Raw genomic sequence first — 25,752 nt, 5'->3', positions numbered from 1 at the left:
ACGGGGGTCTCAATTGACCAGATATGGACTGTATTTGTATTTGTAAACACGATGGTAACCCCTGATTCTGCACAGTTGCCAAGGGTGACAAGGACCTCCAGGTGATGAAGGCGGGGGCCATGTTGAAGAAGGTCAAGTCCAAATCGTGGAAGAAGCAGCGGCTTTTCCGGCTACAGGAAGATGGCCAGACCATCTGGTATAAGTCCAGGTGGGCAGGAACAGGCCACTCCACCTGTGAGTAACGAGGGTGTGGGTGGCGGGAGGGAGGGAGTCGTTATAAGAATTGACCACAGACTGTACATACTGTGGATAACTGAATTGACGGCCACATTATTTCTCTTTTTGAAAAAAGGATGATGCATAGAATCATTCCTTGAGAAATCACTTTAGCATTGAAAAAGCCTAAGTATGTCTTCACATAGGCCCCGATTCCGACCCGAGTTAAGCGCGTGTGAATGGAATGTTATATTCCCTTTTTATGCATTTCTCTCTCTATGCGTTTTCTGACCTTGAACTTAAGCATGAGAATAGCATGCTATTCACCCACTTCGTTCGGGCGGATATCTAAGAAATGAAAGGTGCGGAAGTGTCTACAGATTTATTATTTTAAATTTTTTTACCTTAATTTAACTAGGCAAGTCAGTTAAGAACAAATTCTTAGTTACAATGACGGCCTACCCTGGCCAAAGACGGACGACGCTAGGCTAATTTTTTGCCGCCCTATGGGACTCCCAATCACGGCCGGTTGTGATACAGCCTGGATTCGAACTAGGGTGTCTGTAGTGACGCCTCTAGAACTGAGATGCAGTGCCTTAGACCGCTGCGCCACTCGAGAGCCCATATTCTGACCTTGACTTAACTCCCTCATAATGACGCCACATTTACGCGTGAGGAAACCATGAATAAGGTTGAGCAAACCTGCCTGTTCCAAATGGAAAAAGCATCTTTCTTTTTTCAGATAGACATAGCAGCATTATCCATGCACTGTAATTTATAAATGGATAAGAGCTATTGATAAGAGCTAGGTAAATGAGTAATCCGTTTGGAGAAAGGGATTGTAAATACACAGCCATCGTTTTAGATAATTTTTCCTTGTAGACGAATGTGAAACCAGTCATATGGAAGCAAACTGAAAATCATATCATCATGACATGTATTGTGGCTACTTTTCCACAGTGAAAAAGCCTATAAATAGCTGTGCTGTTAGTCAGAATTTTCATTGTGTGCCCTCATCATTTGTGTGGATGAAATTTGGACACCCAAGCTATAGGTTTCTGTAGGGCTTAAGATGCCCAGTTGATGTATGGACTTTAAAGAATGTTTTAAATATAGCTTATGCCCGGGCTTTTGTTTTATTCTGCAATTTGTATCATGTTAAATATTAGCCACTAACAGGAGCCACCGTCAGTAATACCCACATACATTTCTGTCACTTTATTGTTAGTTTTCAATTTGTAGCTTACATTTAGCATCATTCCGTTTCCGTTTTCTTTTTTTGTCACATCCGTGTAAGTTGTTCCTCTAGCGTTAGTGGATCATATTAGGTTCATGTTGTGAAATAATTTGGGACATGAAGCCTATTTGAATCTTTATGGAATTCAGACCACATGTAGCAGGTTAAACCTGGAGCCTGGCGCACGGTTCACGATGACTGGACCGTTGTCATACAGTTCCATGATTAGTAAGAATTAGGGTAGATTTATAGGACTATTGTTCAAACCCTATTGTACACTTTTTTTCTTTCCCACCTTCCAATATTTCATTGATTGAACTTGAATATAACAACTTTCAGGATGAATCAAACCAATTTTTTTTATTCGTCAATATACAGTATTTAGTGTGTAAAGGCTCTCCAAACCATACATACTTTCCTAACTCTAAAATGTTCCTAAATAATATACAAGATCAGCATATTTTTAAATCTACCAGTTGGTGCTGAAACGGAGACAAAGATGCTTCTTCTCTATTTTTATGAACCAGTTATCTCGATCCATTCTAGTCTGTTGACAAAATTCGAATTAAAGGTACATCGTATTTAAAGGGATGGCTTAAGATAAATTTACTGAAAACCCTTTTGAATAAAAACTCCACGAGAAAATCTGTTGGCCAGCAAATGGGAGGGTTTTCAGCAGTTGATTCAAATAAATTCAGTTCACACAAGAGAATCACGCCTGCAAAGCCCGTTACGAACCTTCATAAGGTACGTCTGAATACCAACTACTGAGAAGCATGTAGGAAATTACACCTTTCTTACGCACGCCTTTTCTAAGTATGAATCTGGCCGATAATGCCTAATGTTGCTTTCTAGTCTCTGTGGCTGATGTTGAGGTGGTGCGTGAAGGTCACCAGTCGGAGGTCTTGCTGAGCGTCGCTGAAGAGTTCCCCGCTGACCTCTGTTTCACCCTGGTGTTCCGTGGTCGCCGTGGCAACCTGGACCTGGTGGCAGAGTCACCTTCTGAGGCGCAGGCCTGGATCCGGGGTGTACGCAAACTGATCCAGAACGCTGAGAGCATGGATGACAAAGAGAGGGTTGACCAGTATCCTTATCCCATTCAGATAACAGACAGATTATTAGATGTTTTGTGACACTTGACTTGGTGGGGCCTTATCATAATACGTTCATAACAATTGATCTAAACAATCAAAACCATAAAGGTCCTATTAAGTTACTGGAAGGGCTATAATAAACCGTCAAAGTTCCAGAATGGGTTGAAAATGGCAGCCATATTGTCAGAAAGAAATCCAAATTAGTCTAATTGGAATTAATGGCAGAAGAGAAGAAATCCAGATTTTACTTATGCAGGAAAAATGCGCCCTGATTCTTTTGGCTGACCGAAATGGCTGACATTTATCCCATCATAAGAAGGTTCATTTCCATTCTAGTATTCTAATTCTTAATTCTATGGTCAAAAAACACTTCAGTTGTGAGAGTAAAGTCTTTGTTTTTGCTCCTTTCTAAATCATGTCTTACCAAGTGTTGCCCTTAGCCAGCATCTTCCCTCAGATGGATCTGGGACTGGTTTCAGAAGGCGGACAAAAACAAGGACGGACGGATGAACTTCAAGGAGGTGCGCACACTGCTGAAGATGATGAATGTGGACATGAACGAGGAGTATGCGCTTCACCTCTTCACGGTGAGGTACCCATCAAGTTCGTGAGGTCTTAGTGTATCAAAACTATACTTTTTTCTATATTTATTCTATGCTTCCCACTGCTCATATGACATCCTCAGTCAATGAATCAACCTAGCATTGTGAGCAGCGGTTCAATTGGGATGTTGTAGGTCGTCGAATAGTTCTCAACGTTGGTAATATTTAACAGAAACCTATCACAGTCAAATATCAGTAACTAATCTGCCTTCCATCATCAGGTGATGGAATTCTGTTTTAGTATGATTTATTGAGAGTACAATACCACGGGAAGACTGCAGAGGTAACAATCTATGCTGCTTATTTTCTTTACCCCCAGTTGGCAGATAAGTCTAAGTCAGGTTGTCTGGAGAACGAGGAGTTTGTCCAGTTCTATAAGATACTGACGGAAAGGAAGGACATGAGGCGGGTGTTCCAGGACTACTCCCGAGACAGACAGACATTAACCCTTGCTGAGCTGAAGGACTTTCTGAGGCAGGAGCAACAGGAGGGGGAGAGGAGTTGGGAGCATGCCCAGGAGCTGATTGACCGCTATGAGCCATCAGAGACCGGTAAGGACCACTGTGCAACTGTAACCAACCACAGTCAACCGTAATGAATTATGTCTTTAATAGCCTCGGTGAGACAATGTCAATCACAATGAACGGCAACCCCAATATTAATAACCTAGTTTACTTCAGTAAACCACAAGAGCCCACAATTAACCATTCAATAAGTAAGGAAACTAGCTGTATGTTGCACGTCACTACTTCACAGGAGAGGCATTTTGAACGTAAACTTTTTTTTAAATATCAAAATTTGTATTTTTGTAGAAATGCCTTCTGGAACATGTTAACTTTCATGTGTCTTAATAACAAACGTGTATGCCATCTGTAAATATGAATAAAATTGTTAAATTACGAGCCTAGTTGGTTTAGCAACAGAAAAAGACAGGGACCTTCCCGCTAGCCATGATTGGCTGAGATAATGGATGGCCTGGACATGCCGAGAGATGAGTTCAGATTGGTCTGCCATGTAGCACGCTTTTGTCTACAACATGAGCAGGTCAGTTCACTATGTGTGGTTAATCCTTCCTAACACTGCTTTTTTTTAAAAGATATCACGTAGTAGAATTGCAAAAGTGTTGCTCTCCACTTTCTGGAGGAACGAGTTTTGAAATCAGTGGAATGCCTGGTGGAATTGGAGTGTGATAGCTAAGTAGATGGAGAAGATTCTGGCATTTGATTGTAAATATGAGGAGGGAGTCGAAAAGAGAACACACAAAAGGCTGTTGTATATAAAACGCCTGTCTCCGGATTACATATTCAAACTAAGAGCAACCATGGCATCTGTGACAGAGGGAGAAGCGTCCATCCATGTCTACAGGTAAAATAATCTAGCAAGCTACATTTTCAGATATTATACGTTTCTAATTTTGTCAAAGTCGTTTTCATTTCAAGTTAAAGTGTACTGTTAGCTAGCTAGCTAATGTTAGCTGGGTGGCTCGCAAGCTCATTTTAAGTGTATGATTTGTGTAGTAATATTATTCGTATCTCAGAGCCATTTCGATTGCTAATTATAGCCTGTTGGCTAGCTAGCTAAGATTGAACCTGGTTGGTTAGCTATCTGCAGATTCATGCAGGGTAGTAACGTTATGAGTTGAGATTATGGTTCATTGTTTAGCTAGCTAGCCAGCTAGCTACATGTCTAAAGAAAAGACTCCACTATGCAAATAACCATTTCACTACACCTTCTGTATCCTGTGCATGTGACAAATAAACTTTGATTTTATTTAATATAATATGTGTTTACCAGAAACGGTAATGTGAAGAACATGACCTGCACCAAAGTCAAATTAGGATATAATGTTAGGCCAACGAGACAGTGTCCAAGTTCAAAAATTATCCAGTAGAATGCCCTGCTTTTATTTCATCAGACTCACAACCGTTAGCTATTTTCTGTAATTGGCTCGCCATTAACTTGTAAATAATGATCTTGCTGTGAGTTTATTTTCCTGTAATAATGAAGACAATTGGGCTAAAGTGAAGACGTCAGCTATATGATATGGTCATTATTTGAACTGGCTAGCCAGCTAACTTAACATTAGCTAGCTAGCTAACAAGCTAGAAACAAACCAAAAAATTGTTTATAAAGTTGCTTTTAGTTGCCTGGTTTGCTAGATTGACATATACTAAATACATTTTTAAACGGGTGGGTTTATTGGTGTTAAAATACACTAGCTATTTTGGATTCTGCTGATGTCATGCAGCCGGTAGTTTTTGTGTTTATACTTTATAAACTTTTTACGACAACGACAAGTTTGTCGGACGACAATAGAATGTTCATGATGTCACTGCGACAACTGTCGATAGGCGTAGTATAAACCAGCCTTTAGTCTTGAAATCTTTTGGTTGTTTAGTAAATGGCCCCACATCTGAATCCTTAAAGATATGGTTGGGGCTAAGGTTTAAGAGGGTGTGAACGATGCTGAAAGGATGTAGACAAAGAGAGCTCTCCAGTAGGTTAACCAAAACATTCAAGGACCATTTTCTCAAAAGTGACATTACAAGTTCAACTTTCAAAGCAGAATTACTTTCCCATTGTTCCTCAACTGTAGTGTATGATATACCATTTTCCAGCTCTAAGTCTCTACTTTTATCCAACTAAAACAACTCTACATAAGAAAAAATATATTCTACATAAGACCGGTCACAATTTGTTCCGGCATGTGTCTGGCACCGTCTCCTATCTTAACTTAAAGAACATATTCTGGGTGTTCTGACAAATAAAGGAGGAGGTCATGACAGCCCCCCCCCCCCCCCCCCCCTCATATCTTTACCAGAAACAGGCAAGAACCAAAGATTGTTTATGACACCAAAGACAAGTTGCACAGAGTAAAATTTCCTTTACAGTAGTTACTGAGCATTTTTTGATTGGGTTTGACTTATGATAAGACGGAACTTCCCATGTCTCCTCACAGCCAAGAAACAGGGGGCCATGTCTATAGATGGCTTCCAGATGTACTTGGTCTCTCCAGAGGGCGCCATCTTGGATCCCCAGCGGCTGACCCTGAACCAGGACATGAGCCGGCCCCTCAGCCACTACTTCATCTGTTCCTCCCACAACACCTACTTGATGGAGGACCAGCTCCGAGGACAGAGCAGCCAGGAGGCCTACATCCAGTGAGGAACAAAATTATCCTCACCATTACAACCCTTAGCTTCATACCTAACATCCAATTATAACCCTTTGTAGCTCAGGGATGGGCAAATCCAGTCTGATTGGTGACATACATTTGCATGGGTGCCTGACTTTGAAAGTGTGAGTGCAATTCATTTGACAGGTTTGAAACCCTACCAACCTTGTGACTCAAAAACATCCCGCCCCCTTCCCTGAAAATACCACCCTTAGTGATTGATTGACAGGCCAAACTGTTAAGAATGTGGCCAGGATAATGCATGACCATGAGGAAATTACATTTTAAAAAATGGCAGCAATAATATTGTTTTAGCCAATAAGAATGATCATTTTGTACTTGGTAGATTAAGAAAAAACATTGTTAAATTGCACATTAAGTTCATCTTATTTTTGTTACTGTAGCCTAACCTGAGAATCTTACCTTTTTAAGATGAGAGAAAATAAAAGGGTTTTATTTATTTTTTAAACTGTAGCCTGTAGTTACAGGACTGGACTACTATCAATTATTTTTTATTATCATAATGTTTTTAATGGTGGGCTTTTAAACAACAACTACAATGAGTAGGCTACATATTTGACAACGAATCGTGAAGAAACCGAATAATCATGAAAAGTATGAGGAATAACAAAAGTGTAGTCTCAGCAAGCACACTAATTGACCTTTCAGCTTTTTTTGATGCCTTTGCTTGACTCACTGTCACCATAACATTTTTTCTATTAACTTGTCTCAGCAGCATACATATTTGATGCAAAGAGGGTAGAAATGGCTTTTTGGTCCATATTACACTTACCAAGCCAAGCAGAGCTGTTTTATCGAGATACAAATCAAATCCAAATCAAGTTGTATTTGTCACATGCGCCAAATACAACCTTACAGTGAAATGCTTACTTACAAGCCCTTGTAAGTAAATAACAATAGCTATATACAGGGGGTACCGGTACAGAGTCAATGTCAATGTGCGGGGGCACCAGTGTCGAGATAATTGAGGTAATATGTACATGTAAGTAGAGTTATTAAAGTGACTATGCGTAGATAATAACAGAGAGTAGCAGCAACGTTCCAAAGGGGGCAATGCAAATAGTCTGGGTAGCCATTTGATTAGCTGTTCAGGAGTCTTATGGCTTGGGGGTAGAAGCTATTTAGGAGCCTCTTGGACCTAGACTTGGTGCTCTGGTACTGCTTGCTGTGCGGTAGCAGAGAGAACAGTCTATGACTAGAGTGGCTGGAGTCTTTGACAACTTTTTGGGCCTTCCTCTGACACCGCCTGGTATAGAGGTCCTGGATGCCAGGAAGCTTGGCCCTGGTGAGGTACTGGACCGTACACACTACCCACTGTAGTGCCTTGTGATCGGAGGCATGCGTGCTCTCGATAGTGCAGCTGTAAAACCTTTTGAGGATCTGAGGACCCATACCAAATCTTTTCAGTCTCCTGAGGGGGATTAGGTTTTGTCGTGCCCTCTTCACGACTGTCTTGGTGTGCTTGGACAATTCTAGTTTGTTGGTGATGTGGACACCAAGGAACTTGAAGCTCTCAATCTGCTCCACTACAGACCCGTCGATGAAAATGGGGGCGTGCTCGGTCCTCCTTTTCCTGTAGTCCACAATCATCTCCTTAGTCTTGGTTACATTGAGAGATAGGTTGTTATTCTGGCACCACCTGTGTCGTCTGCAAACTTAATGATGGTGTTGGAGTCGTGCCTGGCCATGCAGTCGTGGGTGAACAGGGAGTACAGGAGGGGACAGAGCGCGCACCCCTGGGGGGCTCCAGTGTTGAGGCTCAGCGTGGCAGATGTGTTGCTACCTACCCTCACCACCTGGGGGCGGCCCATCAGGAAGTCCAGGATCCAGTTGCAGAGGGAGGTGTTTAGTCCCAGGATCCTTAGCTTAGTGATGAGCTTTGAGGGTACTATGGTGTTGAACACTGAGCTGTAGTCAATGAATAGCATTCTCACATACAGTGGGGCAAAAAGGTATTTAGTCAGCCACCAATTGTGCAAGTTCTTGGCTACACTGTAACCACGAAGCGCAATTTTGTACTTGCATATGGGTCTCAGCCAGGAATGTTACTTTTGTAGCTTAATGAAAACATTTTAACAATGTGATTTAACCGATTGATTTAAGGAAATACATTGCCTTCAGAAAGTATTCACTTTCACACACAGTTTTGTTGTGTTACAAAGTGGGATTAACATGGATTTAATTGTACATTTTTGGCAACAACTACACGAAATACTTCAATGTCAAAGTGGAAGGAAAATTTGAACATGTAACTTTTTTTTAATAGAAAATGAAACTTATATACTGTATCTTGATTAGATAAGTATTCAACCCCCTGAGTCAATACATGTTAGAATTGCCTTTGGCAGCGAAGACAGCTGTGAGTCTTTCTGGGTCAGTCAGTTTTGCACACCTGGAAAGTACAATATTTGCCCATTATTCTTTTAAAAAAAATATTCAATCTCTGTCAAGTTGATTGTTGATCATTGCAAGACAACCAATTTCAAGTCTTGCCATACATTTTCAAGCTGATTTAAGTCAAAACTATAACTAGGCCACTCAGGAACATTCAATGTCATCTTGGTAAGCAACTCCAATGTATATTTGAACTTGTGTTTTATTTTATTGTCCTGCTGAAATGTGAATTTGTCTACCAGTGTCTGTTGGAAAGCAGACTGAACCATGTTTTCCTCTAGGATTTTGCCTGTGCTTGGCTCTATTCCGTTTATTTTTATACAAAAAATCTCCACAGTCCTTGACGATGACAAGCATACCCATAACATGATGCAGCCACCACCATGCTTGAAAATATGAAGAGTGGTACTCATTGAAGTGTTGTGTTGGATTTGCCCAAAACATAACACAGAGCCAGCTAGGTAAAAAAAAAGATGCCGTGGCATGCTCATCATGGTTCATACAGGAAAAGTGAAATGATACAAGGAATTTTCTCATGGTGAACGCAGCTCAAATGATATGTAAAAACACCTTTGAACCAACACCATCGGCCATGAAATGAAAATACAAATGTAACAACAGCACAACAAAATAGTTGTACATTTTTTTTTAGCAGGTGCCTTTTTTTTAACACCAGTAGTGCTTTCTAATTGCGCCAAAACAGTGGTATGCGGGAGCGATGCAAAACTTTCCAGTGGACAAAACCATTCATCTTGAAGCGACGGGAGGAGGGGGTGCTATTAATATATAAAATGGACATATGTATTTTAGTAGACTAACTCAAAAGATTGCTATTCATTGAAAATGACAAATTACCCAATGGATCATGATCATTTTCTGGTAAAAAAGTGAGGGTGCAACAACATACGTTTGCACTCTTATTTTGAAAGTGTGGGTGCAGCTGCTTCATTTGTGCCATTGCTCAGGTGCCTATGCACATTTGCCCCAGCCCTATCTGACACATATCTAATAACCAACTAATCATGGTCAGACATGCTCGGGGCGGCAGGTTCCCTCGTGGTTAGAGCATTGGGCCAGTAGCCGAAAGGTTGCTGGATCGAATCCCCGATCTGACAAGGTAAAAATCTGTCTTTCTGACCCTTCCTGAACAAGGCAGTTCCCCGGTAGGCCGTCATTGTAAATAATAATTTGTTTTTAACTGACTTGCCTAGTTAAATAAAGGTTAAATAAAAAATGGTCTCCAGTTTTGAATACAATTCGTTCAATCAGTGTTAGCTAGGACTGGGGGAAATGTGTGATGCCAATCTGGCCCTCTAGGACTGGAGTTGCCCATCTCTGGCTTGTATGGAAGTGAGACACAGAACTTCTAATTTCTTACAAACCAAACCATCTTTCAAACAGTTTTCAGTCCATGTCTGAGTGTCTGCGTACTTGCTGTGCAGGGCTCTAAAGCGGGGCTGTCGTTGTGTTGAGGTGGATTGTTGGGACGGGCCGAATGGAGAGCCGGTTGTTTATCACGGCCACACCTTCACCTCCAAGATCCTCTTCAGAGACGTCATCACCACGCTGGGAGAGTACGCCTTCAAGGTGGGCACCTCAATACCTGAGTTAATTATAACGTTTGCTGAGGAAATTCACCTCTAAGGACTCAAACTCAAAGTAAATTAATCAATCTTTATTATCAAGGTTCACAAACTCAATCCATGCTTGATGAAAACTCTCACAAGGGCGTTCCCTTTCAGTCCTTATATACTGCTACACAAACAAGTCATATAAGCATGATTTACATTATTCATTATTAACGTTAGTTCCTGCATGTGACTGACCGATAGCTCATGAGACTTCTCTCAAAGCTGAGACCTTGAAACCAAGATACTTCTCTTGGATCCCAGAGCAATGTTATGGGCGTACTGCGGATGTGAGGATTCCTCCCATGTACAATCAATCAGTCACTCACATGAGTGGCTATTAGAAAAGCAGCATTTGACACACAAACAGAACACTTCCATCACACATTCATGACCACTCAGCTATTTTTGTATTACATTTTTTTGTTTGTAATTTTTTACCCACTTTTTTCTCCCAAATTTTGGGATTACGACCTTGTCTCATTGCTGCAACTCCCGAACGAGCTCGGGAAAGGCGAAGGTCGAATAATGTGTCCTCCGAAACATGACCCGCCAAGCCATGGTTCTTAACACCCGCTCGCTTAACCCGGAAGCGAGCTGCACCAACGTGTCGGAGGAAACACTGTTCAAATGATGACCGAAGTCAGCCTGCAGGCGGCCGGCCCGCCACAAGGAGTCGCTAGAGCGAAGCCAAATAAAGCCCCGCCCCCCGCCAAACCCTCCCCTAACCCGGATGACGCTGGGCCAATTGTGTGCCGCCCTATGGGACCCCCAGGCTGTAGTGATACCGCAACACTGCGATGCAGTGCCTTAGACCGCTGCGCCACTCGGGAGGCCATGACCACTCAGCTCTATCCAATCCAGTCTCTAAATGGTTCTTGTCCTGACCATTTGTCTTCTGTGTTGGTTTTTGCTTCAACCAAGTATTCAGCATCATAAACCAATCTGTCTTCAGCCTTAACATATCATACAAAACATTACTGTAATAGATCCACACATTCCTTTAGGAATTCCTGTTTAGTCCTTCGTCTGTCCCCTCTCCCAGGCATCTGAGTTTCCTATCATCCTGTCCCTGGAGAACCACTGCAGTGTGGAGCAGCAAAGGGTCATGGCCCAGCTCCTGGACACCATCCTGGGGGACATGCTGCTCAGGGAACCCCTGGACGGACTGGTTACCCAAGAGCTGCCCTCTCCCCATGTAAGACCCCCTTCAATGTGTTTTCTATTCTATTTTATCTACTCTACCGTAACCATTCACCAACAAGGCAAGTCAATTATTTAACAAGTCAATTGAGAACCCATTCTCTACAGATTTGATTTCCTGTCGATGTTCAGGTTTTTATTCAGCAGTGTAGCTAAGAGCAGTACAGTCAGTGGCTTTACTACATTGTTATATTATAAAATGATCACTGGGCCCCCAATGTAAAGCAGAACAGTAACTGAAAGTCAACAGACCAGATGAACTGGATAAACATTCACACTTACAGGTGGCCAAAAATAACTAACTGAAAGCCACACCAAACAATTAGCCACATATCTGAATCTTTGCTACAATATCATTGGACAGTATTTGCATATTTCCCAGCGATCTTTGCATACCAATAAAACATGACATTGTTACTGTTCAGTGAGGTTTTATGTGAACCAAATAGATGTATTGTCATCAATACATTGAAATATTTAGGTGACTTATGTAGTGCTCAAACATTTAAGTTACAAATAACCATAATTAGGATGTGTTGTTGACTTGTAGGCCTGTCTTATAAACAGCATGATGCATTTTGCAATGGTTCATAGTAGACATTGTGATTGACCATTGACAAGTCTGGTGTACAAAATATACAGCCCGGTGTGCAGATAACTAGGGTGCCCATGCATAACTTAATAGTTAGGGCTTGCGAGCCCCCCATGGCCGTGGGCCCCAGTGCACGCGCACCGCCAGCATCGCCTCGCATTCCGCCACTGAGTACAGTCTGTTTTCTCCGGTGATTTGTTTTATTCTTTTTCCATTCAGAGCACTTTAGATAATCAATACTAACGTTTATGATTGGCAGACACTTCCTATGAGGAATATCCTATGAGTGGGTTGTGTGTGTGTGTATACTCATATTAGGATTTGAAGGGAAAGATCCTGCTGAAAGCAAAGAAGATTGGCGGTCTAGAAGAAAGTGAAACGCTGACCGATGAGGCCACTGACGAGGTCAGCGATGAGGCTGAACCTGAGAGCCCGTCTGCAGAAAACCTGTCTGCAGAGGCCCTTTGTCTCCATGATAAGGTATGGGGATGGATGGATAAATGGATGGATGGAGGTGAACGTCTGGCAACTTCTTGCCATCATCTGCACCAACTATTACACTTATACATTCACACATTATTACTGTTAATACATCCTGCCGTTATGTAAAAAATGTAGATGTTTTTGTCTATCACACAGTAAGCAAGCAATGAACGCTGTACCTTGATCTGCCAGCTAATCATGTTTTGCCTTGGTTCAATAGCCACAAAGCAGGTGAGATTAGGTCACTTACGCAGGCATGTCATTTCCTGTCTCCTCAGAAATCCAAGTTCTCTAGGGAACTCTCGGATCTGGTGGTGTACTGCAAGAGTGTCCATTTTCACAGCTTTGAGTACTCTCGCTTGCACTCCAAGTGCTACGAAATGTCCTCTTTCTCAGAGTCCAAGGCCAGGAAACTTGCAAAGGACACAGGTGCGCTCTGAACTATTTTAGCAATACCTACATAGCAAACAATGTATTCATATATTGCCAAGGATCACCGGTGAGGAATTCACTCCCATTCACTGTTGTAGGTCCCCTGGGTTAGGGGATAGGAAAAAACGTCGCTGTATGGCTGTCTTTCTCAGGGACGGAGTTTGTGCACCACAACAGCAGACAGCTTAGCAGAGTCTATCCCAGCGGCATGAGGACCGATTCCTCCAACTACAACCCACAGGAGCTGTGGAACGTGGGCTGTCAGTTAGGTGAAACATATTGCATAATAACATCCATACATATAGAAATAAATGCATGTGATTGATTGGTTGATTGATCTACTCCTAGTGGCGCTGAACGTCCAGACGGCTGGGTTGGAGATGGATCTGAACGATGGGCTCTTCAGTCAGAATGGCTGCTGTGGCTACGTCCTCAAACCTGACTTCATGAGGAATGATGACTCTTTTGACCCAGAAAGACCCCAAGACTGGGATGGCTACACATCACTCCAACTGTCTATCCAGGTCCAGAAACAACTGCTCTGTATCCTACAACTATGTTGTGTGCCTTTGGGCATGTACAGTTTGTGTGTTCTGGAGGTTTACTTTTTGCATGTTTATACTTATCCGAGTCTTGATTGTGTGTGTGCGTGTGTGTCCATCAGGTAATTAGTGGGCAGCAGCTACCAAAGGTGAACCAGAAGGAGGGCTCCATCGTTGACCCTCTGGTTAGAGTGGAGATCTACGGAGTATCGCAAGACCAAGCCAAGCAAGAGACAAGTTACATTGACAACAATGGTGAGGGACCATCTTACATGGCCTGACAAAGAGATGCATTGGGGTCTTTGTACAGACTCGGTCTACTCGGGGACGAAAATGCATGCATTATTATATATTTTTTTTTTTACATGTAAATAGTACGCACCTTGCCATGTTTTAGTAAATGAGATAGAACATGCCATAGAACCCTAGTCCTTCTCTTGGCTGCCTAAATCCTGGTCTCTGCTTCCCCATCTACAGGTTTTAACCCTCTATGGAACGAGACCCTCAGTTTTATCATCCACGTCCCAGAGTTGGCCCTGGTGCGTTTTGTGGTGGAGGACTATGACAAGGCCTCCAGGAATGACTTCATGGGCCAGTTCACCGTGCCCTTCACCTGTATTCAGCCAGGTGAAATAGACATCATCATATTACAACTGAGATAGTGTAAAGTCTGGAAAGCTGGGTAAATCTCAAGTGCAGTTTTCTTCAAATTATTTCACAAATTATTTTTATCCTATTGACTTACCTGGATAAAGGTTAAATCAATTGATGAAACCTGTCTGAATTGTACATCTCAGCTGAGTTTTTATTTAAGCCTGTTATGTACAAATGTACATATTTTACTGTATGAGTGATGGTTTCTAAGTGGATCTCCATGACATAAATCTGAATTTCTTCTGGATGCTCTCCCCACTTTTCCCAGGATATCGGCACATCCACCTCCTGTCCAAAGACGGAACGGCTATCCCTCTGTCTACTCTGTTTGTCAATGTCAAGATCTCTGAGGTAACAACAGAAGTCTGATGGCCCAATGATTGGCTGCAAACTCTAACCACATGGAAGGGCTACAATACCTCATGATTGCTGTCACTTTCAACAAATTAACTATTATCAGTATTGAAAGATACATCGGTATGAACTGCTTTACAGTATTTCTACATAAATACCCATTTCTGTTCAAGTAAATATTAGTGCGACCACACTGATGAAAGATGAAAAAACACCTGGGAATTCACAGCATTTAAGTGATATTTTGCCATTTCCCCAATATAAAATCTTTTAAAATAATCAATGTTTTTTAACTTGTATGTTATAGGAATGCATTAAGCAATGTTCAATAGCACTTAGCTGATCAAACCGGTATAATAACAGACATACTGCAGGGCTCACAAGTCCTTTTAGAGTTAAACTATGCAATGACCTTTGTTTTTATATCATTGTTTCATTACCATTCAACATTTGCATCGTGTGCTGGTAGAGTAACTTAACTGCATAAACTATTAGTCCTCCATCGAAACATTTCCATAGACATTTTGTACAGTTCCTCAAAGTGTGGCATGAAACTATATCGCTATCTCATGCATCATGTTGTAAAAGTGTTATATTGTAACGTATGCATGTGCATAGAGCTCTACAAATAAAGAGAAATGAAAGACCTGCTGTTTTGAAAACATCTTAATATAAAAAGTTATATTCCTATTGGTTAAACATTTTTAAACTGCACATTTCTTGCAATTGTCAGTTAGCAACATTTCTTGCAATTGTCAGTTAATTGACAATGTTTTAATACTAAACATACAATTGTATATTTGTTTCATGGTGTACTTTGCAGTAGTATATGTACATGCATACTCATTAAGACAAGGTCCTTTGTTGATGTTTAATTCAGTTTACCGCTGTAGCCCAGTCCTCATCATGCTTGGATGAGGAAAACTGCATCAAAACGTTCACTAAAATGTCTGTTTTCTCAGGTTCTAGTTGAGTGGCCTGAACCTTTTTACTCCTCACCTTGCTGGCCTTCTGTGACCTCCTCCACCCTCTCTTGCACCAACACCTCCACCCTCTCTTGCACCAACACCTCCACCCCATCCGGTACAATCACCTCCATCCCCTCCTCCCCAGCCCCCTCCTCCGGCCGACCCAGACGGGCATCCTGCAGGGTTAGGCTGAGGGCGTGGGGATCCTTGGCCACCCCATGCTCCACAGGCTGGTCCGGGTGGTGCCCCCGGAGGTGCTTGACCACCTGGAACTTCTGCTTGGCACGGTAGGGGCAGTAGCGGCACATGAAAGGCTGCTGGTTGGTGTGGGTGAGGTAATGGTGGCGAAGGCCGGCTGGCCAACGGAAGGCCCTGCGGCACAGGCCGCACACGTAAGGCCGCTCCTCGCTGTGCTTACGCTGGTGTGTCTTAAGTAGGAAGCGCGTCTTGAAGCCTTTGCCACACTTCTCGCAGATAAAGGTGCGAGCGTCGCAGTGCTGCGTCTCCCTGTGGATGCGGAGGGCGTCACCACGGTTGGTGCGGTACTCGCACTCGTCGCACGCATATGGCTTATCCCCTGAGGGTGGAGGGAGAGAGAAAGAAAGGGCAGGGGAAAGGTCATTTTATGATTGAATTCCAACTAAATGTATTTGTTATAAATGATGACAGCAATAGTGTGTGACTCGTAGTTTGTACCTGTGTGTTTGGTCATGTGATACTTCAATTGGCTCATCCACTTGCATTTGTAGCCACACTCAGGACAGAGGTACTTCTTCTCCTCCTGGTGGATCCTCATGTGATACTATAATGGAATGGCAATGATGATAAATAGTTATCTACTACGCCATTTGTAACACATGGTACCTTAACATATATGGTCCTCTACCAGTCCTTGTAGACTTTTTAAGCCCTACGGTTTGGTATTAGACTGAGATGACCTGACTTCTATAAAATAAAATGGTGTAGTACCATTTGTTTCATTACAGCATTTTTTTTTGAAGGACCTCATTGCTCACCTTTAGCCTTGAGGGATCTGCGCAGGAGTAGCTGCACTGCTCACAGTGGTAGGGCTTCTCCCCTGTGTGTATGCGAATGTGCCATGTGATTTTCTGCTTGTTGCGAGTCGAGTACTGGCAGTCTGTGCACTTGTAAAGGCGGGTACCCCCGTGGGAGCGAACGTGCTGCTCAAAGACCAGTTGGTGGCGACAGGCGAAGCCACAGATGGCACACTTTAGGGGCTTGTCCTCTGGGGGGCCATCCTCATGCTCGTCGAGAAGGTGCTGGGTGAGTGGCTGCCTCTTACGGGTGGCAAAGGGGCAAAGCGGGCACTGCTGGGTGAGGTGGGTCCTCTGGTGCTCCTCCAGGCTCTTCCGGGTGGGGAAGGTCTCCTGGCAGGTGGCACAGTCCAGCTGAGGGTGCTTTTTCTGCTGGTGGACCTTGAGGGTGGCCTGGCTGCCACAGATAAAGTCACATTGCTTGCAGGCTACGCTGGCGGGGCTCAGGTGTTTGCGGCTGCAGTGCTGCTTGAGCGCTGTGTCGGAGCTAAAGCGTGCCTCACATTGGCTGCAGGGGTGCAGGAGCTTCCCTGTGTGGCAGCGGAGGGTATGTCGTCCAACATCGTTGAGGGAGTAGCTGCTGAAGTCGCACAGGGTGCAGAAATGAGAGGGCTGTTTGTCGTGGACACGCTTGTGATGCTGGCGGAGTTTGGAGGCAGCGCCAAAGGTCTGGTCGCAGACGTCGCAGCTGTGGCGGCCCATGCCGGTGTGAAGAGATTCATGGGCATATAGGCGGTAGCGCCGTGTGGTGCTGAACGGGCAGAAGCGGCAGCGGTGGGGCCTGGCACCTTCGTGCTTCAGAGCCACGTGCTGGGTCATGCAACGCTCTTGCTTACAAGTAAAGGGGCAATGGCCGCAGCGCAAAACTGACTTTTTGACCTTTTTGAGGAGCGATAACTTGTCTTTCCGATGGACCAGTACATGGTTAGCCATAGCTTTCTGTGACTTGGCCACAAACGAGCAGAATTCGCACTGCACCTCGTCCGGCTTCAGGCAGCCCCGCTTCTCGTGGTTGTTCAGTGCTCTCTTCTGTTTGCACCTGAAAAGACAGTTGGGACAGGACAATTTAGGAGAATAGCTTGGATTTGATACCTTTATCTCAACCACATCTTCTTCAGAACCACTATTAATATTCTCATCCTCCTCATTGCTGTCATCATCCTGTTCCAGAGAGCTTACAATTCGGACAGCCTTCTTTGTGGGAGCTTTTCTTGTGCACGTCGAGCAGTGACGCTCTATTGTCACAAGCCTGGAGGACCTGAAACTGCACATCTTGCAAGTGAATTTCATGTTATCTTCTATATAGCTATGCGCATTGTCATTCTCTGTGTTCACAGGATGGGCTTTGTCCGTCTTTCCTAAGATTTTCCCCTCATTGATCTTTTTAATCTTCACAGGTCTCTTTACCTTGCCAACTTTCACTTGCGTTTTTGTCTTCCCAACTTTCTTTCTTTGGCTTTTCTGTAGTGCTGTAGATCCTCTCACACCGGAGCCTTCAGGATTGGTCAAATCGCACAAGTTTGCTTCCTCTCCTCTCATTTCTGGTTGTGTGTCTATGGAATCTTCGGTTGGGGCAACATCACAAGATACTATCTCTGATTGATCTGCGGTTGTGGTTTTATCAGGGTTCTGGTATTTACCCTGACCCGAGTCCCTTTCTCCAGACTGTCCAGCAGAGGGAGTGCCAATGAACCTCCTGGTGTTCTTCTGCAGAGCGGGACACTTCCTGAGGCGGTGGGTGTCCAGGCCTCTCTTCTGTTTGAACTGCGCCCCACAGGCTTGGCACTTGAGTCTCTTCCACCTGGCGAGGCAGAGGGAATGGCAGTGGTGTCGGAGAGAGGTCTGCTTGCGAGTCACGTAGGAGCAGTGTTCGCACCGGTATATGCTAGCCTCTCCGGCCTCATTCTGCACCACCAGCATCTGAACCCGGCCTTCCAAGACCAGAGCCTCCGCTTGGTCCTTGTCTTGCTTCCTCATGGCCTTCAGACGAATCTCAGAGTCGGTGCTTTGCGCCAATGGTTCAGCGGATGAGTTGCTAGCTGCGCTAGACACCTCCACTATCTGTGTGTTGTTCTCTGCAGCCTCTGCTTGTTGCCTTGTAGCGGTTAAAGGAGTTTCTCTGTCTTCTGAATCATTTAGGTCATCACAGTCCTCCATAGCCATGTCCTCTTCCTCCGCCTCACTTGCAGATGCTGGCTTTTGACTCAGGGTGTTAGATCCTTTAGGGTCCACTGTGGGTCTTCTGTAAGTTGGGTCTCTGCTGTTTGGCGTCTCACCCTGCATGGATGCCATCTCAGTGCACTCTGTGTTAGCTATTGTTGTCAAAACTAAAGTACAGCATTGCTCTGGATTATCTGTTGAATTGTGACATGCCAGAATCCCTTTGTCAACTACCACTTGGACAATATCAGATTTTTTATTTGCCATTTCTGTGGTTTTGGGGCCAGTTACAGTTTCTAGGTTGTGTTCATTTTGAACAGCAGAGCCAGCGACTTTCTCCTGTAGGTTCTTGATAGGACCTTCAGCGGAGTTCTTGGCTGGCATTTTGTAGAAGCCCTGCAGTAGGTCCACAGAGTTCTCCCTCTCCTTCTCTGCATAGTTCTCTTGCCACTCCTTATCGCCAGGCACGTATCCATGAGCCTTCCTCTTGTGGATGAAGAGGCCGGTGCTGCTGTAAGTGGAGTAGGGGCAGAGGGCACAGCGGAACTCTCGAGTCCGGGTATGTTTGCAGTTTTCGTGGTTGTGCAGAGCCTGGCGGTAGCATGTCTGATAGGGACAGTACTTGCACTGGAAGACTGGAGGCTGATGGCCCTCTCCCTGAGAGTGCTTGAGGAGCATGTGCTTGCGAAGCTCGTACTTGCGCTTGCATGAATATGCACAGACTTCACATATCAGTGATTTGGCCTGGTGTCGGAGTTTGTGGCTGTTGAGTTGGTCCGTGCGGTGACAACGGTAGGAGCACTGGTCACACTGGTACCTGGGAGAGGAAACGGACTGGATCTGTCAATCTCTCAATGCCTAAGTGTGGCCTTAGGTTCATTAACTCCTGATATGATATCCCACTTCTCACACCAAGAGGTGCTAGAGCAGACATACACATCAACTTGGGTGAACATCAGACAAAAAGTATTTTGTAATGCTTTTATCAGTTAAAAATCCCTACACTACTGCATGCACACCATAAAACAGACCACTATTTTCACTTTTTTTTTAACCTTTATTATACTAGTCAAGTCAGTAAAGAGCAAATTCTTAATTACAATGACGGCCTACACCGGCCAACACTGGGCCAATTGTGCGCCGTCCTATGGGACTCCCAATCACAACCGGCTGTGATACAGCCTGGGATCGAACCAGGGTATCTGTAGTGACGCCTCAAGCACTGAGATGCAGTGTCTTAGGCCGCTGCGCCACTGACAGTTCTCTAAGACTGACAGTACCAGTCAAGTTTGGACACCTACTCATTCAAGGGCTTTTCTTTGTTTTTACTATATTGTAGAATAATAGTGAAGACATCAAAACTATGAAATAACACATATGGAATCGAGTAGTAACCAAAAAAGTGTTCAACAAATTTTAGATTCTTCAAAGTAGCCACCCTTTGCCTTGATGACACCCTGAGTAGGTGTGTCTAAACTTTTGACTGGTACTGTATGTGCAAAATAACTAACTAGTAAATTACATACCTGAGGTCACCAGCATGTTTGCGCATGTGCACATTCAGGTAGTGTTTCCATTTGGTGACATATCCACACTCAGAGCACATATGATTCTTGTCATCTGAGTGGATGAGCATGTGTTTTGAGAGGTAGGTCTCATCACGGCACCTGAAGTCACACAGGTTACACTTGTGGGGCTTCTCACCTTGAAAGAAAAATACATGAATAACTTTTAATAATGAGTGATCTGGAAGCTATGGATGAGTATAACAGTCCAATGTTACGTTACTTTTTTCTGCTCACCACTATGCATCAGCATGTGCCGTCGAAGGACCCGCTTGTGTGCGGTGACAAAGCTGCACTGATGGCACCGGTGGATCTTCTCATTGGCGTGGAAATGGCCGACATGCTGCTGGAACTCCACAGGATTGAACGTGGCAAAGGGGCAGAAGTTGCAGGTCAACTCCTCGTCCCCGGCATGGCCTTGCAGTTTGTGCTGCCGGAAGAGGCTCTTGTTGGAGCAGGAGAAGTCGCACTGTGAGCAGTGGAAGGCCAAGTGCGTCCGGTAATGGGCCTCCATGTCCTGGGGGCTACCAAATATGGCATTGCAGGCATGATGGCGGCACTCTACGGCCTTGACTCCATGGACATCGGCTGCGTGTCTCTGGAGCTCCTTCCGGTCAGAGGTCTTGAAGGAGCATCCCTCCTGGAAGCAGGCCAGTGGCTGGCTGTCCCGCAACGTGTGGTGAGACTTCATGTGGGCCTTGAGCGCCTGGCTCTGGCGGAAGCTCTGGCCGCAGGTGGGGCAGGGGTAGACGTCCGGGTGGATGTCGCCCCCTACCTCGTTGGAGTGCACACTGGCCAGGTGGCGGTGGAGCGAGTTGCGCTCCACAGAGGCGTAGTCGCACAGGTGGCAGCGATGGACCTTCTGGCCAGACTCGCGAAGCATGTGGATGCGCAGCTTGCTCTTGCTGGTGAAGTAATGGTTGCAGGTGGGGCACTGGAGACTGGGGTCTGGGAAGTGGAGGTGGAGGTGCTCCAGCAGGTGGGAGCGCATCTTGAAACAGCGGCGGCACTCGGGGCAGATGTGAGTGCGATACATATGCTCCATGCCTGCCATAATATGATCTTCAGGACAGGGAGGAGATGCGGGTGTTATCTTTTGTAATGAAACAAATGAAACAGAACAACTTATTTCCTAGTATGTAAATGTAGACCTAGATTTACTGACATAAACCTTATTTAAAGTGCTTTTCAAAAGTATGGTTAGCACAACATTTATCTGATATTTGATGACCTGGCAAAACCCTACCTCACCAGAAAACTTGAATGGTCCTTAACACAGAAGAGAAGAACAACAACGCCAAAGCAGGACTAGAGATCCCACACTACCTTTAGATGGGTTCTCATTGATGTTCGTAGCTGTTTTGTCTTTTTGCACCTCCTCTCTGGCTCTATTGTCGATGTTGTGCTGCTGTGTCTCTTCTTCATCCTCATCATCTTCTTGTGATGATGACACATAAGCTGGATTGCGTTTCCGGGCCCTTCTTGGCCTTCCAGAGCTGGTCTCAAGAGCCGATTGGCTGCTTCCACCCTGGCCTGTCGTTGTTGGCACCTTGTCACCTGAGCACAAAAATGTACACAAATTCAGGCACCCAGTGTTGGCTCTACCCTAAATATAACAATGTGAGTGAGTATTCGTTTGTGTGGAGAATGATGCATTTATTCCAAAAGCTTACCCTCAGGTGCAGCAAGTGGACGGTCATGTTCCACACCATGGGTACTCAGCTGTTTAGCATGAGCGGTCACAAAGTCACAGCGGGGGCAGTGGAAAGGCATATGGATACGCCAGTGGCCCTCCATCTCAGAATGTGTGCGGAATGCCAAGGTGCAGGACCGGAAGGTACAAGAGACGAGGGTGAGAGCATGCTGTGCGTGCAGGTGTTCCTGGTACACCAACCGGTGTGAAGTGCTGAACTGGCAAGCCTCCACGGAGCAGTGGAACGGACCTGTGAGTTCCTCCCGCCGATGGCTTTGGAAGTGGTGTTTCAGTGCACCTGGCATGGTAAAGACTTCATTGCACAAAGGACACTTATAACGGGTCAACTGTCCCTTTTTGGTGAAGTCCACAGTGCAAAGGTGAGAGGAAAGGCGGCTGCTATCGGAGAATTCCTTCCCGCACTTTTCACAGAGACACAACCCCTCAGTCTCCATTGGCTCATTTGTCTGTTGAGAAAATATTAAGAGCATTATGCCATATAACATGACAGGCAATTAAAACTAAATAACAATGAGTTAGTGTGCCTATCACCAAGGACTATGCCAATCAATCAAATATATTTATAAAGCCCTTCTTACATCAGCTGATGTCACAAAAGTTCTGTACAGAAACCCAGCCTAAAACCCCAAACAGCAAGCAATGCAGGTGTAGATGCACAGTGAAATGTCAACTACCGGAGCTGCCTGGTCACACAGGGAGGAATATACAATAACATGTTTACCTTAGGTGTCCCTACCTATGTATTTACAGTTATAGGCACTGTGTTGTTTCATAGTACTGTTTACAACTGTTATAAGCTGTTTGCATGCATGCAAATAAACTCACAACTGAGTGATTAATATCAATGGGGTAGGATTAGCCTAGTTCAAGCTCTTCTCTGTCCTAGCACCCCAATTGTGGGACTAGCTTCCCCCTGAAACTAGGATAGCAGAGTCCCTGCCGATCTTCCGAAAACGTCTGAAATCCTACCTCTTCAAAGAGTATCTAAAATAATCCCACAGCACCCCCATTCACAAAAAATAAATAAAGAGCCAATCAGCGTTGAGCTAAATTGAGCAAGCTCAACTGTGAATGGTCCTGGTAAACACAAAAAAAATATATGTAAAGGGAAGGCCGTTTGGATTTGGCTTTACAGTCACATCGCATCAAAAGCCATTGACAAAATAAACTTTAATTGTTGCATCTCGTTGTGTTTTTGTCCTCCAGTGGCAAGCTAGCTAAAATTGTTCCTTTCCTAAATTAGCCATGGATGGAGATAGGGATTTGGATTTGTGGTTTTACTTAATTCTCCGTACTGGTCAATGATTCTAACGGTTATGGTGTATTGTTTTTGCTACCTTTTTTTCACCTGTGTAATTCTGGCCTTCTGCTTATTCTGGGGTTTGGACTAAATACTGTGGAAAATGTGCTGCTCAAAAATGACAAGCAACATGGAGCTGTTAAATTGACAAGAAGGGTGTTGATATAGCTGCGTTTAGGCATGCCTTCCTTGTTTTGAGTCAGTTAAGTGTTTCTCATTCTGCTGGATTTGACCTAGTATTTTATATTAAACCTAACTTACTCATCCAGTTGTTTATCCATTTGTAACTCACCCACCAAAAATCACAATATGAGGTTTTACATGTTGTTATTTGGGCTGGTCTAATTCTTAAACTAGAAAAGTAGAAGAATATGTGCGCTCTCGGATATGATCATTTTTTCATATGGTGCTCTGTGATGTCCCAGGTTTATGGCATTGATGAATAAATAATTAATATTTACTTAGATGTTTATATTTTATGTATAAAAGACATTTGTATGAATTGTGTACCATTTTGTTTTCTTTAAAACAATGGTAATTGGAGTTCAGGTGATTGATGGGTGACTAGGTGCATTCTTGTCAAATAAATATGCTTATTTATTTGTGGTTATGGATTCATTCTGCAATGAGTTAATTTGGCTTTGAATCTACAACAGAACATGTCAAAGTTAGTGCATTCGGAAAGTATTCAGACATTCACTTTTTCTACATTTTATATTACAGCCTTACTCTACAATGATTAAATAAAATAAAAAAATCCTCAATCTACACACAATAACAAAAAATGTTCGCAAATGTATAAAACAAAAAATTACATAAGTATTCAGACCCTTTGCTATGAGACTTAAAATTGATCTCGTGCATCCTGGAAAGGCACACACCTGTCTATATAAGGTCCCACAAATCAAATAACCAAACCATGAGGTTGAAGGAATTGTCCGTAGAGCTCCAAAACAGGATTGTGTCGAGGCACATATCTGGGGAAGGGCACTAAAAAATGTCTGCAGCATTGAAGGTCCCCAAGAACACACTGGCCTTCATCATTCTTAAATGGAAGAAGTTTGGAACCACCAAGACTCTCTTCCTAGAGCTGGCTGCCCGGCCAAACGGAGCAATCGGGGAGAAGGGCCTTAGTCAGGGAGGTGACCAAAGCTTCAGAGTTCCTCTGTAGAGATGGGAGAACCTTCCAGAATGACAACCATCTCTGCAGCACTCCACCAATCAGACCTTTATGGTAGAGCGGCCAGACAGAAAATACTCCTCAGTAGAAAGGCACATGACAGCCCGCTTGGAGTTTGCCAAGATTGAACTCTTTGGCCTGAATGCCAAACGTCACGTCTGAAGGAAACCAAGCAACGCTCATCACCTGGCCAAAACCATCCCTACGGTGAAGCATGGTGGTGGCAGCATCATGCTGTGGGGATGTTTTTCAGCGGCAGGGAATGGGTGACTAGTCAGGATTGAGGGAAAGATTAACGGAGCAAAGTACATAGGGATCTTTGATGAAAACCTGCTCCAGAGCGCTCAGGATCTCAGACTGGGGTGAAGGTTCACCTTCCAACTCCCAAAATACAGGTGTGTACGCTTGTAGCATCATACCCAAGAAGACTTGAGGCTGTAATCACTGCCAAAGGTGCTTAAACAAAGTACTGAGTAAAGGCACCTAAAGCCTACATGAAATCCCCTTCGAGAAAAATAAATGGTGAAATAAATGATTGGAACCATTTCTGTGTTTGTCCGCTAGGTTTTATGGGTATTGTGACGAGCCCACTGTGGCCCTCTATAAAAACGAAGTACTAGCTAATAAACACAATTAGCATTCGAAATTATGTTTTGAGATCTCCAGTAACAAATCCATTAATAGCAGTGCTGAATAATGACAGCACTTATGAAACAGAATTCTGACCTACTGCGTCAACTTCTGAGATTCTTTCTCTTGAAAACAATGCATTTTACCCCGTCAGACCTTTGTAAATGGACCTTTATTCTGATGGATATCGTTACATATGTTTACATGTAATGAACATAAACTAGCTAAGTAATTTAATGAGCCTGTCTTACCTTAATAAGGTATTGAAGCTGGGTAGATTGTTTTTACTTTGCTAAATCGCCACTTCAATGACCAAACGACGCCATCACTATGTTTATTTTGGTGGAGCAATGATTAAGTATTTCCAGTTGAAAGTATCTCATCATAATTCCTTGCATACTCAGGGTGTATATGTACAGCATATAGATATAGCTAGCTAGGTATATCGTTGACAATTAAAATCATTTTCGGTAATTTAAGTTTGGTCTAGCATTAATAATGACGCTGCATTTGAAGACCAGGAACTAACATCAACTGCGCCCTGAAAAGACGG

At 43.9% G+C, this 25,752-nt stretch overlaps 2 protein-coding genes across 3 annotated transcripts in view; one reads left to right on the top strand and one right to left on the bottom strand.

The window, feature by feature from the left end:
• plcd4b (phospholipase C, delta 4b) overlaps nucleotides 1-15,274 on the top strand; it is a 19,657-nt gene extending 4,383 nt beyond the window's left edge. Inside the window, exons 3-16 of the mRNA XM_071340347.1 lie at nucleotides 76-234; nucleotides 2,309-2,537; nucleotides 3,005-3,134; nucleotides 3,469-3,700; nucleotides 6,109-6,310; nucleotides 10,182-10,326; nucleotides 11,413-11,565; nucleotides 12,481-12,642; nucleotides 12,924-13,074; nucleotides 13,230-13,346; nucleotides 13,426-13,601; nucleotides 13,742-13,874; nucleotides 14,097-14,246; nucleotides 14,542-15,274. Of these exons, the coding sequence (XP_071196448.1) occupies nucleotides 76-234; nucleotides 2,309-2,537; nucleotides 3,005-3,134; nucleotides 3,469-3,700; nucleotides 6,109-6,310; nucleotides 10,182-10,326; nucleotides 11,413-11,565; nucleotides 12,481-12,642; nucleotides 12,924-13,074; nucleotides 13,230-13,346; nucleotides 13,426-13,601; nucleotides 13,742-13,874; nucleotides 14,097-14,246; nucleotides 14,542-14,642 (2,240 nt within the window). The 3' untranslated portion in view covers nucleotides 14,643-15,274. The remainder of the gene's footprint in view (nucleotides 1-75; nucleotides 235-2,308; nucleotides 2,538-3,004; nucleotides 3,135-3,468; nucleotides 3,701-6,108; nucleotides 6,311-10,181; nucleotides 10,327-11,412; nucleotides 11,566-12,480; nucleotides 12,643-12,923; nucleotides 13,075-13,229; nucleotides 13,347-13,425; nucleotides 13,602-13,741; nucleotides 13,875-14,096; nucleotides 14,247-14,541) is intronic.
• Nucleotides 14,400-25,752, bottom strand: znf142 (zinc finger protein 142). Of its 2 annotated transcripts, XM_071340345.1 has the most exons (8): nucleotides 25,451-25,752; nucleotides 22,049-22,535; nucleotides 21,702-21,932; nucleotides 20,613-21,437; nucleotides 20,337-20,514; nucleotides 16,612-19,627; nucleotides 16,292-16,397; nucleotides 14,400-16,172 (listed from the first exon to the last, which is right to left on the bottom strand). In XM_071340345.1, exons 2-8 carry the CDS (start codon nucleotides 22,521-22,523, stop codon nucleotides 15,616-15,618), a joined length of 5,388 nt encoding a protein of 1,795 aa, XP_071196446.1. In that variant the 5' UTR covers nucleotides 22,524-22,535; nucleotides 25,451-25,752; the 3' UTR covers nucleotides 14,400-15,615. The 2 variants fall into 2 exon arrangements, with proteins under 2 accessions (XP_071196446.1, XP_071196447.1); XM_071340346.1 differs by lacking the exon at nucleotides 25,451-25,752 and having other exon boundaries at nucleotides 20,613-21,468; nucleotides 22,049-22,233.

Source organism: Salvelinus alpinus, chromosome 14, assembly GCF_045679555.1.
Source record: "Salvelinus alpinus chromosome 14, SLU_Salpinus.1, whole genome shotgun sequence".
Lineage (NCBI taxonomy): Eukaryota > Metazoa > Chordata > Actinopteri > Salmoniformes > Salmonidae > Salvelinus > Salvelinus alpinus.
The sequence above is the reverse complement of the archived record's forward strand: the minus strand, read 5'-3'. Positions and strand labels throughout refer to the sequence as shown.

Bases quoted from the DNA above. Each gene is read 5' to 3' on its own strand.
- znf142 (XM_071340345.1), bottom strand. From the start codon at position 22,523: ATGGAGACTGAGGGGTTGTGTCTCTGTGAAAAGTGCGGGAAGGAATTC. The intron at 21,438-21,701 runs GTAGTGTGGGAT...CCTGTCCTGAAG, and splicing joins CAATGAGAACCCATCTAAAG to ATCATATTATGGCAGGCATG. The intron at 19,628-20,336 runs GTATGTAATTTA...TTCCTCTCCCAG, and splicing joins AAACATGCTGGTGACCTCAG to GTACCAGTGTGACCAGTGCT.